The sequence below is a fragment of the Ctenopharyngodon idella genome, chromosome 9 (genome assembly GCF_019924925.1).
Source record: "Ctenopharyngodon idella isolate HZGC_01 chromosome 9, HZGC01, whole genome shotgun sequence".
Taxonomy (NCBI): Eukaryota; Metazoa; Chordata; class Actinopteri; order Cypriniformes; family Xenocyprididae; genus Ctenopharyngodon; species Ctenopharyngodon idella.
The window spans coordinates 26,914,983-26,936,534 of NC_067228.1; the positions used below are offsets into that span (position 1 = coordinate 26,914,983).

At 39.7% G+C, this 21,552-nt stretch overlaps 1 protein-coding gene across 6 annotated transcripts; it reads right to left on the minus strand.

Annotated features, from left to right (window-relative positions):
* Nucleotides 1–2,616: 2,616 nt before the first annotated feature.
* On the minus strand, nt 2,617–20,535 carry zgc:113337 (uncharacterized protein LOC503741 homolog). Of its 6 annotated transcripts, XM_051906010.1 has the most exons (10): nt 20,401–20,463; nt 19,926–19,946; nt 19,227–19,339; nt 18,427–18,502; nt 18,028–18,348; nt 15,699–16,028; nt 13,310–13,594; nt 8,983–9,084; nt 3,530–3,590; nt 2,617–2,956 (listed from the first exon to the last, which is right to left on the minus strand). In XM_051906010.1, exons 4-9 carry the CDS (start codon nt 18,494–18,496, stop codon nt 3,532–3,534), a joined length of 1,167 nt encoding a protein of 388 aa, XP_051761970.1. In that variant the 5' UTR covers nt 18,497–18,502; nt 19,227–19,339; nt 19,926–19,946; nt 20,401–20,463; the 3' UTR covers nt 2,617–2,956; nt 3,530–3,531. The 6 variants fall into 6 exon arrangements, with proteins under 6 accessions (XP_051761970.1, XP_051761969.1, XP_051761971.1 ...); XM_051906009.1 differs by lacking the exon at nt 19,926–19,946 and having other exon boundaries at nt 20,401–20,534; XM_051906011.1 differs by lacking the exon at nt 20,401–20,463 and having other exon boundaries at nt 19,808–19,927.
* Between the last annotated feature and the right edge of the window lie 1,017 nt (nt 20,536–21,552).

Sequence of the window (21,552 nt, forward strand, 5' to 3'; positions counted from 1 at the left end):
AAAGAGGGTTACATATGTAACCAAGACTTTCTCTTTCAGTTGGTCACGTTCAATGTCACGGCCGTGTCCGACGAATTGAGAATCCCTACCAAAGCGTCACAGGTGCTGCCCCTTCCAGCGCCCCGCGTAAGCCTGCTGAACCATCCTTGGAGATGGGACAGGGCTTATGCAGAGAGAGTCGATCACTGCTGTCTCATTAGTGAGACTTGGATAACACTAGGAAAGCGTAACCTTTCCATAGGATAAGGAACGCTGCAGAGGCCATATCCTACGATAGGGAGGTTCTAAGTGGAGTATAGACATATGGACTAACCTCGTAGGGCTGTACTGCATATTGAAGTCTCTAAGGTGGCTCTCACCCAATTTGGGAGGAGGCTACATGTGGCTCGAATGGGACTCTCTGAAGCGCTCTAAGCACCTGAGCTAAGTCCCAAGTCCCAAGAGGGTATGGAGGGAGGCCGAGGAGGATACAACCTTCTGCCCCCCCAAGGAACCTGATGACCAGGTCGTGCTTCCCTACCAACTTGCCTTCTATGGGGTTGTGATATGCAGAAATTGCAGCAACATATACTTTGAGGGTGGAGGGGTGCCCCTGAACTTGGGGGTATGCTGGGTGAACTGAATCATATAGCCGAGTCTGATGGTCTGAAGGAGCCAGCGAAATGGGCTGGAAAGCGCCAGCCAGGCTTGGACCAAGTTGGACCAAAGTAACCACAGACATACCCGTGGTGGGGCAGCAAGGTGGAATGCAGGGACCCGGCCCGGGGGGCTACGCGGCGGCCTGCAGCGGGGCCTGAGTGTGCGATGCAACACTTACCTGGTTACACAGTTGGGCAGAGGGTGTGAGAGAAGACTTGGTCATGCTCTCGAAATGCCCACTGCTGCCTGCTGGCAACAGAAGAGGAGGATGAGAGTGTTAAGGTTTTTCACCACCCACTGCTTTCCGTGCCCTCTTGGGACCCAGAAGACACGTGTTACCCTGCAAGGTGGAAGCAGTGCTCGGACACAATTGCATCACAACCGACCGCTCCCCCGGGGGGATCCACGTGTACCCCTTGGCCTCCGGGAAGAATGGGAATGAGAAACCAATCATCCAACCTCAGGGGCTCTCTCGGCGGCCCGGGCAAGCATAGCCATGAACTCTGTGTCAAACTTGGACAATGCTACCATTCCCGAAAGAGGCAACTCAGCCGAATCATCCCCAGAGAGAGTAGGCTCACACTCTGATGCACAAATCAACATCTGGTCATCGAGTGTAGCCCCGAAGGATACGACTGGTACACATCGATTAGACGGTCCAGTGCGTTCATTGGGCAGCTCTACTGGCTACAAAGCACAAGAGGGGTGAAGAGCCCTGGGAGGTTGATCACCCATGCAACTACCTGAAGTAGTCTTCGTCTGATTCCCTCCAGAATGAGAACTAGATCGAGGCAGGGGGACTGGAGTCTAGATATTAGATATTGGAGTCTACTGGAGTCTAACTCTGAGATGGTCATCTTCCTGCAGTGGGTACATGACTCATCCACGAAAGCCACCTCAGCATGCTTAATGCCCAGACACATGAGGCAGCGATCGTGACCATCCGATCACGACCACATCCAGAAACACACAGGTGGAATGTAATCTTAAAAAGACGCAACGTCACACCCGTGTAAGCTCTTTTAGGGAAATTGCTCTCTTTATTAGCGCTGAAGCGCACAGGGGGAAATGGCTGCAGCCACACTGGCAGGGATTTAGTGCAGCCTGCAGCGTGCTCACACTCTCATTGAAGATGCTCTCTCAACTGAAGGCTCTTTCTCGAGATCGTGACCACCGGTGCAGCGCCATCACACCAAAACTGAAGAGAAGAGGCTTCTTCACTGAAGAACTGGGCTCTTTTAGAAAACACTCTTTATAGATCAGAAGAGCATACAAACAAACCGCTCGACTCCAAAGCAAAAAGCTGATATGCATTGCACCTGCTGCCTATTTATACCCACGTGGCAAGGCGTGGCAGTCAGATGCAAATATTGCATGCCAATGTGCATTGGCTCATTTAGTTTACACTCGCAGTAGATTGGTCTCTCTGGCGAGATTTCCCAATTCGTTGGTCACCGACGTGAGCGACTAAAAGGGAACTACTGCTGTACAGCGCAACATTTAAGTTGCATGTGCTATGAAAAAAAAAATTGGTCTGTGTGATGAATAAATTTATCACAGTAGCTCCCGTATCACACAGTTTAGCATGTGAGACAGAGCAGCATATTTGAAGTGGGAATTTGTTTTGTGCTTGTGTGAGCTTAATCTAGGGCTGCACGATTGACTGAAATTAAACCAAAATCACAATTATTATTTAATTTAAACATACAGACCTGAGAATCATGGATGAGAATCAGACCTGAGAGAGTGTAATTCATGATAGCGTTTAACTGAGAGGCTGCTCACTGCAGAAATAATAAGTGGAGCTTGACGTTCAGCCACTCCCTAACCCTAACCTTACCCTACCCCTAACCCTAATTAGGTTAAGCCCCACCCATTAGGTCCACAGAGGTGGAGCTGGACTAGATCAAAAGAGAAGGGACAGATGTCATTTGGCACTGCAATGACCACTTTTATGATTAATAAAAAATAAACAAGAAAGTTTTCTTATACTTTATTTGAGTGGATAGCTATTTTTTCAGAGAATTCAAGAGGTTTTTGATTTTACAGATGCATTCTGGGTGGGTAAAATAACAGTAATAAAACAGGCAAATACTAACTTAATTAAATTACCTCCTGTGCCAAGATAAAACGCCATCTACTGCAATCTTCATATTAGTGATAGATTTACAAATTGTTCAGAATGTAGAATCTTTCCTCAAGTAGAGATGTGTCACTGGTTTTCTTTGGCTGGAAAAGCAGGTAATGTGATGACAGGAGATTTTCGTCTTCACAGGTGTCTCAGCATATCCCTCTGCCACGATCAAAATGATTCACTCTGTGGAAACAAGACAGAGCACAGATGTAACTGTAACATCATAAGTTGTTAAAATATACATATGTTAAACCCAATACTCTCACAGTTGTAACCTGACTGTTTTTAATTCCAGATTGATCAGAAAGTAGAATGAATGTCAGAATATGTCAAATTAGTAAATTAGAGGTTTGTTGATCAGAACTTAAGGACTCCACCAATGCATGAGCCATGAGAAACTTTCTCACAATAATGAAATAATAATTAAGAAATATCACTGCCAGCTTTGTTTGAACAGGAACCCCCGATGATATTAAAATATCCAGAGTGAAGTCTTTGTTAGATACTTTAGTAGGAACAAAAAGGGGAAAGTAAAATAAAAATATTAAATATACTTGGGATTTACACTGACATTTTGAATAATAAATATTAGTATTTAAAATATTGGTTACGGTAATTACACACACCACAAATAAAAAACTTTAATTTCTCATCAGTAGATCAGGTCTGAAGGATTTGTGTTAAGGGCCATCAGAGTAAAGCAGAAATAGGTCACAGGAAGAGCACTTCCTGTTCTACGTTCCAGAAGACACCTACATTCAACTGTCTGTTTCTCTGTCTTCTCGGCCTCTTCTCTGTAATTGATGCTCTTCAGGCTCTGTTCATGTAGAACATTACAAATATACATACAAAATTCATAAGCCATAGCTATATTGGACAATGGTTTCACATTAATTAAATGTTATCTATTTCTTCAAGTGTCAAAGTGTTTATATATATGGTCATGAAACTCTAGAATGTGCAGGCTGATAGGTCCTTTACATGCAATCTGCAAGCAATCACATGATTGACCTCTGCTGATCCCGCAGCCAGTGAGATTGCTTGCTCAACATTTAAATAGTCTGATTTGTTGTTTGCTGTAAGCTAGTCCTGCAGCTCTCCACCTCCCCCAGCTCCACCTGCCTAGAACTGCTACGGTAATTATGTGGGTTTTTTTTTTGTTTGTTTGTGTTTTTTTTTTGCAGCAGCAGCATATCTTACATGCTCACAGCAGCGTGTCTGTGTATCTATTAGCAGTAGCAAGTCCATACTTGATCTTCAGCAGCAGCAATACTCTGCAATAATCAACTGCAGCAGCCTAGCAGAACTAGTCCGCCAAGACCAAACACTGCCATATTACCATTATGGAAAGGGACAACAGTCATATGCTGCAGTGCATGCACTCATTTTATACAATGACATTAATACACCTTTTTTTTTTTTTATGAAAAAAAGGCTTTTAAGTCAGGCTAAAATTATGTGGAATAAAACATTTATTAATATCTTCTAAATAAAATGAAAAAAAAAAACATAAAAAAAAAACTTTACAATTAAAAAAAAAAAATGAAGCAGCATTGTTTTAAAATGAAAGAGGCTATTTTGTTGTAAACTTAGAACAATTTCATAACATGGCAAACTTCCACCTCTTGATGGAAATAAATGTTGTGATATTATTACCGTCAAGAAGTATACATTTTGGTCAAGAGCTTGTGTCGACAATGCAATAGTCGAGCACTCTATAAAGTCTAGCACATACCAAAGACTTTTAATAAATTTAAGGTCTGGACTCAGAGGTGCCAATTCATGTGTGAAAATGATTATTCATGCTCCCTCCCAACCATTCTTTCACAATTTGAGCCTGATAAATCTTGGCTTTGTCATCCTGGAATATGACCATGATACCATGATACGTCCAAATAAACCATGATATGCCTTCCCACAGGTTGTTTAAAGCTGCAGACCGTAAGTTTTGCCTCTTTGTCGCCATCTCTATTTGAAGCCTACAATTGCAGTTATTTGTGGAATTATCATCTTTAGGTGGGTTGTGCATCGGTACGACTCCTCAAAGTGGATGAATCTAATGTTTGCTGTCAGTCACCACATCGGTGTGGATACTGTACTTTGGAATCACGTCTTGGAAGACCAAAATAAGAATTTTCACCAGAAAATGTCATCTGAACCAACAGAAAAAAAGCATTACAATAAATCGTGCTGCCAATGGTGATTAAATCTAACAATCTATTAGCTCGGATCATGCCAAACCGTGCAAATTATTATTACTGTTATACTTTGTTCTCAAATTGTTAATGTTAACAACATCAGCATTGCATGACTGTGTATTTAGAGTGTATTAGCGTTACCTGTAGATTTAAATGTCTGTAGCCACTCCGCAGTCCGACGTCTTTTGCTTTTGACTACAGGTGAATCTTCAGTTGTCACTGATGATTGTCATTTGGACCTTTCTGGATTACAATCCACCATTAAAATGATAAGTTTAATTATTCCAGCTGCTGTGAGAAAAGGCTATAAATGATCCGTCATGAGCAGCATCCTCACATGCCATATAGCCTACTAGCTGGTACTCTTCTTTCTGTTTACAGATGTGATGTAATGACGCAAAGACGAACAGCGGCATGTACGAATTCCAGCAGAAACCCACCAGTACCGATTTTATTACAAAACTTTATTACAAGCCTACCGTTGTGAATTAGGCTAAGGTAAGGAGATTAGGAGGTTATGTACTTGCTCAAAAATTGATTATAGATAATTTTTAACCAAAAAAAGTTACAGACTGCAGTTTTAAGAAATTAAAAGCTACACACTCCATCAGTTAGGGTTAAAAGAACTGTTGCCAAACATATAACATGCTAGAAACATAATACCACACACCAATAATGATCTAGTCATAGACTCTTATGTATTTGCCTATTTAATTGCCTAATTTTTTTTGGTTGGACCTATTTGAAAACAATCTTTAAATGACAATTTTAGGAGCTGTTCACACAGAACACATTTTTTTTTTTTTTTTTTTGCGTTTAAAAAAAAGTGCAGAGCAGTGGAATGAAAAAAAAAACACAAGGTCTTGAGATCTGTTGAACATCTTTTAACTTGACACGCCATTCTAAAAGCATGCTGCTCATGCCTGAGATACTGCAAAAAATGCAACGTCCAGCTAGTAAATGTTTACATACAAAAACAATGGAAAGCAGAACAGTGTGAAAACATGTTTGAGGAACTGCCCCTTAGAGTCATTATGTCATTAAAAAATTTGTTGTTTAATAAAAGATGTTGTTTGTATGATCATCTTTGGAGCACTTCATTTGTCATTGACCCCTGTTTGTTTAAGGACAGTAATGAACTCTCTTGTCAGAAGCAGCAGCAGCTTGACTTCAAAATCAATAGTGTCGCTACAGCGTTGACTAGTTTGAACAATCTAGTAAGCATTAGGTAAATAAACATCATGACCGCACAGAAACAAGCTGCTATGTATCAGTTATGTTCACTTCTCTGAGCAAAAGTCCACAAAGTGAAGCTGCTCACATACTATTTCCATGAAGCTATTCTCAAGATTGTTAATTATTATACTTTCAAACCTGGACATCTGCTTGGAGAACAAGCTGCAAAATTAAAGTATTAGTTCACTTTCAAATGAAAATTAGCCTAAGCTTTACTTACCCTAAAGCCATCCTAGGTGTATATGACTTTCTTCTTTCTGATGAACACAATCGGAGTTATATTAATACAGGTGCTGGTCATATAATTAGAATATCATCAAAAAGTTGATTTATTTCACTAATTCCATTCAAAAAGTGAAACTTGTATATTATATTCATTCATTACACACAGACTGATATATTTCAAATGTTCATTTCTTTTAATTTTGATGATTATAACTGACAACTAAGGAAAATCCCAAATTCAGTATCTCAGAAAATTAGAATATTACTTAAGACCAATACAAAGAAAGGATTTTTAGAAATCTTGGCCAACTGAAAAGTATGAACATGAAAAGTATGAACATGTACAGCACTCAATACTTAGTTGGGGCTCCTTTTGCCTGAATTACTGCAGCAATGCGGCGTGGCATGGAGTCGATCAGTCTGTGGCACTGCTCAGGTGTTATTAGAGTCCAGGTTGCTCTGATAGTGGCCTTCAGCTCTTCTGCATTGTTGGGTCTGGCATATCGCATCTTCCTCTTCACAATACCCCATAGATTTTCTATGGGGTTAAGGTCAGGCGAGTTTGCTGGCCAATTAAGAACAGGGATACCATGGTCCTTAAACCAGGTACTGGTGCCTTTGGCACTGTGTGCAGGTGCCAAGTCCTGTTGGAAAATGAAATCTGCATCTCCATAAAGTTGGTCAGCAGCAGGAAGCATGAAGTGCTCTAAAACTTCCTGGTATATGGCTGCGTTGACCTTGGACCTCAGAAAACACAGTGGACCAACACCAGCAGATGACATGGCACCCCAAACCATCACTGACTGTGGAAACTTTACACTGGACCTCAAGCAACATGGATTGTGTGCCTCTCCTCTCTTCCTCCAGACTCTGGGACCCTGATTTCCAAAGGAAATGCAAAATTTACTTTCATTAGAGAACATAACTTTGGACCACTCAGCAGCAGTCCAGTCCTTTTTGTCTTTAGCCCAGGCGAGACGCTTCTGACGCTGTCTGTTGTTCAAGAGTGGCTTGACACAAGGAATGCGACAGCTGAAACCCATGTCTTGCATACGTCTGTGCGTAGTGGTTCTTGAAGCACTGACTCCAGCTGCAGTCCACTCTTTGTGAATCTCCCCCACATTTTTGAATGGGTTTTGTTTCACAATCCTGTCCAGGGTGCGGTTATCCCTATTGCTTGTACACTTTTTTCTACCACATCCTTTCCTTCCCTTCGCCTCTCTATTAATGTGCTTGGACACAGAGCTATGTGAACAGCCAGCCTCTTTTGCAATGACCTTTTGTGTCTTGCCCTCCTTGTGCAAGGTGTCAATGGTCGTCTTTTGGACAACTGTCAAGTCAGCAGTCTTCCCCATGATTGTGTAGCCTACAGAACTAGACTGAGAGACCATTTAAAGGCCTTTGCAGGTGTTTTGAGTTAATTAGCTGATTAGAGTGTGGCACCAGGTGTCTTCAATATTGAACCTTTTCACAATATTCTAATTGTCTGAGATACTGAATTTGGGATTTTCCTTAGTTGTCAGTTATAATCATCAAAATTAAAAGAAATAAACATTTGAAATATATCAGTCTGTGTGTAATGAATGAATATAATATACAAGTTTCACTTTTTGAATGGAATTAGTGAAATAAATCAACTTTTTGATGATATTCTAATTATATGACCAGCACCTGTAAATATCCTGACGCATCCAAGCTTTATAATGGCAGTGAGTGGGATCAAAGAGTATGAGCTGAAGAAAGTGCCTCTATCCACATCCATCAATCATAAAAATACTTCACACAGCTTCGGGGGGTTAATAAACGCCTTCTGAAGCGAATCGATGCGTTTGTGTAAAAAAATTCATATTTAACAAGTTATAAAGTAAAATATCTAGCTTCCGCCAGACGGCCTTCCGTATTCTACTTACGAAGAAAGTGTAAAACTCTTGCAGTTCAAAACGCTTACGCTATGTCCTACACCTTCCCTATTCAACTTAGGGAAAAAGCTTAACTGACGCGACGCCACTTCCATTTTTTGAATACGGAAGGTGGTCTGGCGGAGATATTTTAATCCCCCCCCGGAGCCATGTGGAGTATGTGAGTATGTTTATGATGGATATGGATGGAGACACTTTCTTCAGCTCATACTTGTTGATCCTCGCTCACTGCCATTATAAAGCTTATATGCGTCAGGATATTTATTAATATACCTCTGATTGTGTTCATCAGAAAGAAGAAAGTCATGTACACCTAGGATGGCTTGAGGGTAATTTTCATTTGAAAGTGAACTAATCCTTTAAAGACAATATTTGCTTTTGATTGTGACAAACTAATTTCAATGACACAGGCAGGGGAACTTAGAGCAGGAGAAAAACTGCCGTCAGTTTGTCATAGATAACTGGACAAACATCTGAGAGCATTACAGGATATTGACCTTTGCATGGTGGGATCTTAAACTTAAACAGGCTGGCCTGATGATGACAGAAATTTATCTCTTTAAATTTATTTTATTTTGCAGAGCTGTTTTGGATTGTTCTCATTATTTTAGATTGCTATATGAATACTCACCATCCTTACGCAGGACACACTTCCACAAACAGAAACAGAGGCACAGGACCAGAAGGAACGCTACTGTAGTCACAGAGATCAGGATAGTAAGTGCCGTGCCAACTGGTGAGAGAAGCAGAGAAAGCCACAGACTGGTTGCTACTTTTTGTTCTTAATTACTATTTGACTTGAGGAAATGCTTCAGATTCAGAATATTTTATGAGTGGATGTTTCTTCAACTTCAGGCACTTTTATGTCACAGTGGTTTATTTTTTATAAATGAATATATATTCAAAGATTTTAACTTTTGTCTTTTTGTTAAAAGAAAGTGAAGGTCTTGGATTCATAAATCAAAATAATTTTTTCACTCTCTCTGATAATTAGAATTGAACAGGTTACTTTTTCTTCAATTCGACTACAATTTACTTGTACCATTTGACATTCTGGTGTCAGAATAATATTAAAATCAAGTCAAAAAAAGACATTTTTTAAGTGGTTTCAGTGGATGGTCTTTTAAATAAGTTCCCTTTAGAGTGGAACTCGATGTTGCGTCATGGCGTTGATGCTATAGGAATGCTTCCATGTGAGCCGGTGTCTGAAGCACGTGTCTAAACACAGCAATCTGATTGGCTGAATGTATTGACATTGTGACGTAGTGTAGCATATCACAGAGTCCATAAATCGATGCCAGAGAAGCTCATCGACAGCTTGTTTGTTGTGCTCATGTCTGTGAAGATCAAACAGAATATACAAAGCGTGTGATGCCGTGACCCCTCTATATTATGGAGGACGACTTACACCGTCTCTGTTTTGTTCATTTGGGAGCAGATCACACTCAGCCAGTTCTCAAGGGGGCTGGCTGTGTTCAGTGAGTGTTTCAAAAAGGAAACTCTGCTCCCATCTGGCTCTCTTCTCGAGGGAATGAAGTCAGACATCTGTGTCCCATGATTCGGGTCCCATGTTTGCTGAGGAGGCACAATGGATTTTGATCATGTGGATTGCAGTTTGAGTGAGCTGTGTATGAAATATGTATAGACTTATAGGCGATGCACTATCAAGAGTTTCAGTTTAAGCTCCGTTACTGTTGACTTTTCTTCTTGACGGAAAAATCTCATGTTTGCAGAGGCAACGCATAGATTAGGGGTCTGCATCAGCAAACAAAATAAGGCCAGAGCAAACGTTGAGTTAAAGGGTTAGTTCACCCAAAAATTAAAATAATGTCATTTATTACTCACCCTCATGTCGTTCTACACCCATAAGACCTTCATTCATCTTCGTTCAACCTTAATATTATAAAGCGACGAGAATACTTTTTGTGCGCAAAAAAAAAAAAAAATAAAAAATAAAAAAAATAAGGGCTTTTCAACAATATCTAGTGATGGCTGATTTCAAAACACTGCTTCGAATCTTTTGTTTCGAATCAGTGGTTCGAATCACGTGTCAAACTGCTGAAATCATGTAACTTTGGCGCTCCGAACCACTGATTCGAAACAAAAGATTCGTAAAGCTTCGAAGCTTCATGAAGCAGTGTTTTGAAATCGCCTATCACTAGATATTGTTGAAAACTCATTATTTTGTTTTTTTGGGCGCACAGACAGTACTCTCGTCGCTTTATAATATTAAGGTAGAACCACTGTAGTCACATGAACTGTTTTAAATATGTTTTTAGTACCTTTCTGGGCACTGAAAGTGTAAGTTCCGTGGCCCAGTGGAAATATTCCTCTAAAACCTCCAAGGTTAAAAAGCTTCCTCAGAGCTAAATACAGCCATAAATCAACCAGATAAGAATCATTTTGTGGATTATAGACTGCATATACTTAACTCAATGTTTGCTGCAGCCTTCTTTTGTTTGCTGATGCAGAATCTATTTCAAAACACTGCTTCGAATCTTTTGTTTCGAATCAGTGGTTTGGATCTCGTGTCAAACTGCTGAGATCACGTAACTTTGGCACTCCGAACCACTGATTCAAAACAAAAGATTCGTAAAGCTTTGAAGCTTCATGAAGCAGTGTTTTGAAATCGCCCATCACTAGATATTGTTGAAAACTCGTTATTTTGTTTTTTTGGTGCACAAAGAGTATTTTCGTCGCTTTATAATATTAAGGTAGAACCACTTACTCACATAAACTGTTTTAAATATGTTTTTAGTACCTTTCTGGGCACTGAAAGTGTAAATTAACTTGGTGGCAATGGAGGCCTCACTGAGCCATCGGATTTCATCAAAAATATCTTAATTTGTGTTCCGAAGATGAACGAAGGTCTTACGGGTGTAGAATGACATGAGGGTGAGTAATAAATTACATAATTTTTATTTTTGGGTTAACTAACCCTTTAAGTATATACAGTCTATCATTCACACCATGTTTCCTTTTCTTGTTGATTTATGGCTGTATTTATCTTTATGAGGAATAATTTTAACCTTGGAGGTTCAGAGGAATATTTCTACTGGGCCACAGAACTTGCCTCCTGTCTCACCAAGTAGATGGCCTGTTTTTTTTTTGTTTTGTTTTTTGCACTATGCACTATCAGGAGTTTCAGTTTAAGCTCCGATACAGTTGGCGTTTCTTCTTGACGGAAAAGTCTCATCTTTGCCCTGTCAGTGCATAGATTCTGCATCAGCAAACAAAATAAGTCCGGAGCAAACATTGAGTTAAGTATATGCAGTGTATAATCCACAAAATGATTCTTATCTGGTTGATTTATGGCTGTATTTAGCTCTGAGGAAGCGTTTTAACCTTGGAGGTTTTAGAGGAATTTTCCACTGGGCCACGGAACTTGCACTCTGTGTAATCAAGCAGACGGACTGTTTTTTGTTTTTCCCACTCGATGCTGATAAAAACCTCTCAGGGTTATTTGGAAGAGCCTTGATGCCAGTGGCTCAGGGCATTGAGGGTGAGCACCCTCAGGGGGGAAATCTAGCTTTACTCAAGTCATTGTGTTCAGTTGATTCCCTACCAGTGAGCTGTTTCAGGGCACTTACTTATCCCTCCACCACTGGTGATTTAGTGACTTTGCAACAACTTCTGCCCAATGTCTTTCAGTGGGTCCTGAGCATTATAAGGAAAACTTCCACTAGCAAGTTATATGCCTTGAAATGGCAACTGTATGTATCTTGGTGTTAGCAATATGATGTGGATCCAGTTAACTACCCTGTCCGTCCAGTACTGGAGTTCATTCAAGAGCGTCTCACAACAGGAATGGCTCTGACTGCCTTAAAGGTGTATGTAGCCCCCATTTCCACTAGCCACACACCTCTAAAGGGTTCATCTGTGGAGATGCACCCCTTGCTGTCTCAGTTCTTAGGAGGTGCCAGATGGTTGCGGACTAATTGCCAGTCACTAGTTCCCTCCTGAGACCTAGCATTTGTCCTGGGAGTCTTAACAGAGGCCCCATTTGAGCCCTTGGAATCAGTCCCAGACAAGATGCTAAATATCAAAGTAGCCTTATTGCTAGCTTTGATGTCACTCAAGAAAGTAGGAGACATTCAGGCCCTTTCAGTAGCCTCCTCCTGCTTAGATTTTGCCCCAGGTGATGTCAGAGCTATACTGCACCCCAGACTGGACTATATTTCAAAGTTCTTGCTGGTCAGCCAGTTATCTTGCAAGAAAAGCAAGAAAAGCCTGCAAATTTTATGTCTGCTTTGAGGATCTATGTCCACTGTTCAGGCCAGTGACATACTGTAGATCTTCTCAGCTTCTGGTCTGTTTCGGTGGTCGCAATAGAAAGAACGTGGTCACCAAGCAGCTTATCTTGCTTTGGATTACTGACGCTATCACCCTCTCCAATGAGGTGCTTGGAATGACTTGGCCTCTAGGGGACAGGGCTCACTCCACTAGGAGTACGACCTCTTCCAGTGCTCTTGCTAGGGGTGCATCACTTCATGATGTATGTGCTGTGGCCAGTTGGTCCTCTCCACACATGTATGTTACCCGGTTCCCTGAGAGGGGAACGAGACGCTCCATCGTGTTACCATGCCCTGGTTATGTCTGTGCTTCTTCTTAAGACAAATTGAATGTGCCAACATGCACTTCTGGCATCTATTTATGGTCTCGGTGACACACAACACTATGTCATGACGTCTATACGTTAAGCCAATCAGACAAGCTTCAGACATGGGCTCACGCAGAAGCATTCCCATAGCATTAAAGCCATGAAGCAGTGTCTCATCCCTCTCTCAGGGAACTGGGTTACATACGTAACCTGAGACATTTTTAGTTCTGAAAGCAACTGTAGGTTTTCATAATACAACGAACCCATTTACCTCAAACGATCAAGAAAAAAAATCTTATTATTTTATACAATATAAACCATCATAAGCAAAGAGCATAATAAAATAGTTCAAACTCACTTTTAGTGTTCATGGAAACAGCAATGGCAGTCTCCAGTCCTTTATGATGAACGAGACATTTGACAGAGACATCCTTCAGAAGTCCGGCCTGGATGGTCAATGTACTGATGACCAGAGTTGTCCCATCACTCTGCTGGATAGCGGTGGTCACAGGTGGACCAATGGTCCGGTCATTCCCCTCCACGTTCCATACTATTTCAGCCTGTGGCCGGGCGACGGCAGTACAGTTAGCCTCAATCACTCCAGGAGATGTGGTCTTGTAACTTACTTGAGGTTTGGGCAGGACTGTAAATGTATATGATACAGGATACAGGTTTTGTGTCTTACTCCCAGAGAGTTTAGTCAAGGGGTGTGAAACATTTTAAACATTTTATTTAGTCAAAATTCATAGCTACATGTGAATGACAAGGACCTGCAGAGTGAGCAGTTACAGCATCCAGGGTCATAACCACCAATGACATTAGAAATAGCCAAATTGTCCCCACAACATTTGATACTCCAGATGCTACTCTGTTTGTTGTTAGGATGATTTAAAATTTAAATTTTAGGCTGGTTTGCCTCAGCAATCTAACTGTACTCATCAATATAAAAATGTCTGAGACAGCCAATCAAATCAAAGAAGGCGGGATTTACCGTTCACAGATACAGAACATGAATTCCAGATGCTTCAGTTTTTAACATTGAATGAGTGCAAGGTAAGATTTAAGTAGCTTTAAGATTTGATTTTTTTTTTTTTTTTTTTTTTTTTAAAATATGAATGGTACAGAGTGTAACAGTCAGTTTAGAGAACCAAAAACAACCAGAATACAAAACATATTCTTAGAGCTCCTCCTAGTGGTCATCATATAAAACATAAAGGAAATTAACTTGACAGCTTTAACTAAATACACTACTAAATATTTGATTTTTAGATTCTAAACTGAGTGAAAAACAAATCTAGCTCAGTGTATGCAGCTCACTGTTTTGAATGATTTATGTAAATTATAACTAAATGTGTTGAGATAAGCATTTTGCCGCTCAACGTTTTTGACGATATACGTATAGGCATATGAATAAGAGTATTTGTGCACAGCATCTACCAGTAGGGGCCAACGGAGCCATGCTAAAAAGCCAAGACTTGACCCCTTGATCCCAACACATAATCATGCATTGACTCTACTCAATGATAACCATTTGTGTTGGCTTGAGCAATAGTTGGCTTTGTACATAAACAGATCTGCATGCCATCTCTGAGTGTTTACAGCCCACATAGTTTCGCCAGCATTTCAAAGCTACAGAGATGCCCATTCAAACCACATCACTGGCCCAAAAAGAGGTATATGCTTGTCACTCCAACAGAGGATAAGCAATTCACATTCTTACAAAACCATGACCTCAGAACAATTCAAGATTAGTATGAATAAGAGATGAGTGAATGTAATTAAATGAAAAGTTGATCTACTGTCATCATTTACTCACCCTCCTAATTCTGAACCAGTATGACTTTCTTTCTTCGGTGGAACACAAAGGATAGTTTGAAGTCTTGCTGTTTTGGACCAACTGATAGTCATTGTACGAACAAAAACATTCATCAAAATATCTGTTCCATTGAAGAAATAAAGTCATACAGGTTTGGAACAACACAAGGGTAAGTAAATAATGTCAGAATTTTCATTTGGGGGTAAACAATGCTTATAAGTAATAATTGGTGGTTCCATATTCTAGTGCAACAGTACAGAGCAAAAGCAATAAGTGAACATCAATCCGAGAGAGACAGGGCAGGAGAACAAGAGCAGCACATAGAGAAAAGCACTGTGTTAGTGGAACAGTGACACAGTCATTCACTTTGGCCACAGTCTGAATAAATCATAGATCTCACAGTCTCACCCTCCTACAATCAGTTTCTTTCATATCACTCTCTCTGTCTGTTGTCCTCATTTTCTTCAGTCCTGTGTGTGTTTAGCCTTGTCCTGCCCTCTCTACCACTCTGTGCTACAGCGCTACCAGCTGCATACACTAAGCTGGATTTGTGTTTCATTCAGTTCAAAAATCAAATATTTAGTAGTGCATTTAGTTAAAGCTGTCAAGTTATTTTCCTTCATGTTTTATATGATGACCACTAGGAGGAGCTCTAAGAATATGTTTTGTATTCTGGTTGTTTTTACTTCTCTAAACTGACTGTTACACTATATTCATATTTGGATCTGTGAACAGTAAACCCTGCCTTCCTTGATTTGATTGGCCATCTCAGTCATTTTGACACTGACGAACGCTGTTAGCTCGCTGAGACAGACCAGCCTAAAAAAAAACTTATTGTCATCCTAACAACACTCAGAGGAGTAAAATATCAGCATTACCCAACTAATGAAGATTTCACTGTAACAGTGGACTAAAACCCTGAGGAACTTACCAAAAATAGTAAGGCAACTTGTGGCACTCTTAATGCCATCCGGGTACGTGTGGAACTCACAGGTGTAGCAGGCCTCATCTTCAGCTCGGACCGGCCATAAAGTGAGCTCTGTGTCAGACAGCGAAGGGTTCAAGCTCGCACGGTCTACAAACTCTTCTTCAATTACAGGGTCACTTTGCTTTGCAAAAAATGCAACTTCACGGGATTCTGCTTTATTCACAATCTTCTTCCACAACACCTGCTTGACTTTCTCTGGCAGGGCATACCGACAGGCCAGAGAGGCTTGTTTACCACCCACTGCAGTCTTATTGCCCTCTGAGATCACTGTTGCTGTAAAGCAATTAAAATAAGTTACTAACAATGGCATGATAACATAAACACTGCATTTTAAACTATATTCTGTTGTATACATACTATATATACTACTACTATGTCTCTAGACAAACTATTTTACTATCTGCATTAAACAATTAAGGTATTTAGGCTTTGGGAATCAGAGATCTTAGTGAGACCCAGTTGACACGAATATTCAGGTCAATAGATACAGCTATAAAGAAAAGATACAACAAAAAAATACAACCCCCACATGATCAATGACGTATTAGAGTGAGGGAAGGACAGTAGTCACCACATCCTCCCTAGAAATGATTGGCAGGTGCTGAGCATCCAAGTGATGCTGAGACCAGCTGGATCTATGCCTGACCCAGCAGCTGTTTCTCATCTACATTCACATTCTCTTCCAGAATCCACGACGCAACATCCAAAAACACAACCATGCTGATGTGTTTTATTGTTCCCACAGAAACTGATGATAAACTAGTTGATTATCAGTTTTCAAAGCATATCTAAAAAAACTAAATTATTACTAGTAAAGTAAAACTTGTCTTTCCAATGCATATTCATGGAGCAGTTGCTCTGAATATCCTCCTGTAGCCCTGAAGCCTTAAACAGTCTAGCTCTTTTGTATTTAACTGGTGTTAATCCATTGCGCTCTGTAAGGTCACAAAACTCTGGACTTTTGAGAGTACAGAGGATATCAAAGTCTACTATAGGAGCTAAAGCTTTTTCATATTTGTCTCCTTAACTCTAGAATAGCCTTCCTGATAATGTTCAGGGTTCATCTTTTGCCTAAAATGCTATGAATGGCAGCTATACTAGTTCTTTTTCTTTTGCTCCCCTGTTTTTGCAAACTTGAGTAAGCTCCAGTTTGAAACCAGCCTTTGCAACGATTTCATGCAATACCGACAATTGCGAAGACTTCTTTGGATGAACATACAAATATTCAAACTATACTATCAAACTATCAAATAGCATCCTTATGTTGTAATATTATCTTGTATTTTATAATATATCCAGTATTGTATTTATTACTAGCACAAGTTGTAATTGCTGCCTAACATGTTTGCTGTGTCTGCTTAACTCAATACATGCATGCCATCTAACCCACATAACATGTATTGTACATTGTAGCTGTATATTAATGCAAAATGGACATTACGTTGATACACTCATCTCTGACTGATAACAGAATACTTCCTAATTTGTTAACAATGAAACAAGCATTTTCTGTAAAGCTGCTTTGAAACAATGTATTGTGAAAAACGCTATGTATATAAACTTGAATTGAATTAAATTAAATCACTATACAGTAGTGGTGTGTTTTGTTCCTGAATGAATCAGCATTTTTGAACTAATTGGTTTTTAGTGAATGATTCAATGACACATTCATTGATTAATTCCCGAGTGAATTAGCATTTTTTTAAATGAATCAGTTGTGTGAATCATTCAATGATTTACTCATTACTACTTGTCGCCACCTACTGGTGTAACTGCTAAATGAGTCAATGAAAAATCCCCACCATTAAAGGTAGGGTAAGTTATTTTTCAAAAACACTGTTTGGAAGTTAGTCAGGCTGACGGCAACAAAAAACGTTTAACCAATCAGCATTAGGGGACGTATGACGGTCAAGGAGACAGAATGAGCAAATGATACAAAAGAGCTCAAATGAATATCACTGGAATGAAGGTTTATGACTGGGCAAGCGCTTTAGCACCCGCTCGCCACTCGCCTCGCCTGCTAGCAGCGATCGGGCTGGGTTTCGAGACCAACTCAAAGCAGGGTGGTTAGGATTGGAGGGTGAGTTTTGGAGGCGGAGCAATGAAGAGATAGGGGGGGTTATTTGGGTTGATTTCAAATATCAACAATGTCCAACAGCTTTTTTGAAAAATGGCTTACCCCGCCTTAATGTGTTGTTTGACTGTAGTGATGCTCACGTCAAACGGAAGTTGTGTAGATGCACTTTCCCAAAATATCTCACCCAAGACTCACCTGTAACAGTAAGGCAGGTCTGTCCTTCCCTTGAGCCTCTGGGATAAACATCAAAGATGCAAGTGTAACAACCCTCATCCCTGTAGCTGACACGTTTGATAGTGATGGCGCTGGCATCTCGTGGAGAGGCCGCTAGCTCCACATGCTGTTGACCGCTCACGCTGTCTTGTTGACCAGGCTGGTAAGTGATTAACGTCTGGTTCTGCACGTCCAGCCAGCGGATCTGATGAACTGATTCTCCTTTAGCCTTGACAAGCGTACAGCTCAGAGTGAAGGGCTTTTCAACCATGGCCTCCAGACGTGCTGGAGCTGAGACCCTGCCTGAGACACACCAATACTGACACTAATCCAAACAAACCACTTACACACAGAACAATGAGATTGCTGCAAATCACACACCTTGTAGTCTGGACACCATTACCAAAGACACACAGATCTGTAGACATCTTGGCAAGGAGACCACAAACATTTTAGCCTGGTTGAAAGGAAATACTGTATTTTAGTATCTATGGGGGCTTTTGCACCGAACAGTTCTAGGAACTAGCCACTAGGATAGTTCCCCGAGAACTAATTTCTCCCCCGGGCCATGTTGCTGGTCGCACCGGGAATGGGAACTGTGAAGCGACTGACAGCGGCGTCTTTAAGTGCGACATTTACAAACGCTAAAAACCAGTGGATGGAAGACGCCGTGATCGGAGCTGTGTTTGTTGTGTGTTGTGGGTTTTGTGATAACGGCAATGGAATGTAAACGCATAATTTACGCGACTGAAAGAGCAAAAAGTGGGGCTAAGAGACAAAATCTCTTATGACAACTTTCAGTATTGCATATCATCGAGGCAGAGAAAAGAACACAATGCTGCAGACAGCATGGTAAATGCTGTTATCACTGTTTTCCATGTTCGTGAAGTAAATATGTTTACACGGCTTTTTAAAAATGCCGGGTACCGGTTTTTGACATGTGCTTGACCAATCAACCAATACTCTGAAGTAGGAGCTAATTTAGTTCCCCCAAAAGGAGTTCCTAGAACTAAAATCGTTCCTAGTTCCTGCGGTGCGAACACGGCAAAATCCGGGCAACTTCAGCCAATAGTTCTAGGAACTATGAAAAGGTTCCTCCGGTGCGAAAGCCCCTTATAGCACTGAATTATAAGCTATAATTGTAAAATTAAAGATGTTCACAATCTTTAAGTAGTTTGTACCCTTTGTATTGAGAGGGCATTTAACAGTCCAGGTCAGTCTTGAGGGATTACAGTGAAGGTGATGATTTCTGTCAATTAGGGTCGCTTCCAACATCTTACTGAAGGGCTGCCATCTGTGTTCACATTACAGACAAAAAAAGAGAAAATTTATGAAAGTATAAATTTGCAAAAATACTTAGCTTGAAATGAGTTTTGCAGACAAATATAAATTGTATGGTCACACTTTATATTACAGTAGGTGCCTTTAACGTACTTGCATAAAAAAAATAATAATAATGGTTAGGTACAATGTATTTATGCTCTTCTGTAATGCAAAACACTTTTGCTGCTATTGATGTGGTACAGATATGGTTAGGGTTTGGTGGCATGGGTAGGTTTATGGGTGGGTTAGGGAAGTAAGGGAGTGTAATTATAGATGTAAATATAAGATTTAGTCGTTAGTACGACTAAGTAGTTAAAGACAATTAATAAAAAAGAAGGTCCAATTTACTTTGGTTACATATTTCTTTACCAAACTAAAATTTTAATTATTATTTTTAAATGGATGATCTGGATTGGATAGAGATGGAAAAACAGCTTACAAGTGTCCATTATCAAGCTCAAATATAAGAGTATAAGTTTGTGTGTTATTTCATAGTTTTCATGACTTTATTTTTCTAAAATAAATAAATAAAAAAGAATGTATATTTGTGTCCAGACCAAAGTCTTTAGTCTTGAAGTCTGTAATGAATAATTTCAAGAAAAAAACAAAACAAAAAAACATCATTAATGTGTGTTTGAGCAGTTTCGTCCATAACTACACTACAATAATCATGATATTAATTTTGACCATTTTTATATGTTCAAAATGATTCCACAAGGATTATATAAATATAAATATAGACAAATGCTTGGTTTAGTAGACAGGATTTGCTAAGAACAGTTAAATAACAAACAGTTGATTGATTTTTATATAAAATACATCTTTTCTTTTTAACAAAACAAAATTCTGTTAAAGCTGATGCAAAGTAACGTCCACACATTGAAATAAAATGTAAGGATAGTAAATATTAGACCTTTATTAGGACTTATTAATGCTCAAATAAAATGGTAAAATGATCAAATCATCTGACAATGACAACAAAATGAGGCTAAAGTTTGCTATGAAAGTAACCTAAGATGGAGTCTTACATACCTCTATGTGGTGTAGATGCCCTCTGCTCTCAGCTGTACATGCACAACACACTCTTCAACACACTGAATCAACTGGACTGCAAACGGTCCTTTCTCCACCCATCACTAACACACTGCATATGCCAACGTCAAGCATGTGATGGTTCTGTCATAACACTCATTGAGCTGCCTACTTAGACAGCATTGTCAGGCATCATAGGCATCTCAGCTCACACACATACTCAAATGGCACCAATGTCCAAATACGAAACTAAAAATTCAAATGAAGCCACATAATATATAAAAATTATATTTTAGCTTGTGCTGTATTTTAGCATACATCACAGTATTTATGTATTTACAAACCTTTTTATGATGCTTACATTTCAGAGACTTAAAATAATCATTAATGATGTACAGAGTTGGACCCCTTCCCTTTTACCCTTAAACCTACCCATACCCCCAAGCCTGTCCTTAACCTTACCCGTATCCCACCTCAATAGTAGCACAAGTGTTTTGCAATACAACAAGAATACAATAAGTACATTGTAAATATTTTTTGGTGTAAGAACATAGTAGTTAAAGACACCTAATATAAAGTGTGACCCATTTTCAGAGAATAACCTCAAAGCCATACATTCATAAAAAGGACAAGACAAGCATACAATCAATCAAGGTGACAGGACCCTGACAAGGAGGCACAAAGGAACCTTTGTCTAAACTGTAGTTTCTTTAGCATTGGTTGAAATGAACTTAATATGTATGTCTTAGTTTAATACATATATAATATCATTTGATACAAATTTAAACTTTAGTCGAAACAAAGTATTTATGTTAAGAGGCCTCACAGCACAGCACTGTTCTCAGTCTGACCTCTAGTGTTCATAATGAGACTGACAATTTTACTGAATTGATAATGAAGAAAAAAATGTGGTCAGTTTTTCATCAAGAGATTTCTGTTTTATTTTGCATTATCTTTTTGCCTTGGTCTTTCTCAAGTAGTCCACATCACTATTAGGCTTCTTATAAAAAAAAAAAAAAAAGAATGAACAAACACAGTAGTGGTATTTTCTGTATTGACCCACTTAAGTGAGTCAGAATAAAAGATGGCTGCTTTGATCAATATTTACAGTAAGTGAGATGATGACAAAAAAAGCATGTACACCAATTTCCC

What these genes read in the sequence shown, in the direction of transcription:
- zgc:113337 (XM_051906009.1), bottom strand. Translation starts at nt 18,496, where the DNA reads ATGTTTGTGGTCTCCTTGCCAAGATGTCTACAGATCTGTGTGTCTTTG. An exon ending in GACCTGCCTTACTGTTACAG is followed by an intron (nt 16,029 to 18,027) that starts GTGAGTCTTGGG and finishes ATTGCTTTACAG; the next exon opens with CAACAGTGATCTCAGAGGGC. An exon ending in TGTTTCCATGAACACTAAAA is followed by an intron (nt 9,085 to 13,309) that starts GTGAGTTTGAAC and finishes TTCTCTCACCAG; the next exon opens with TTGGCACGGCACTTACTATC.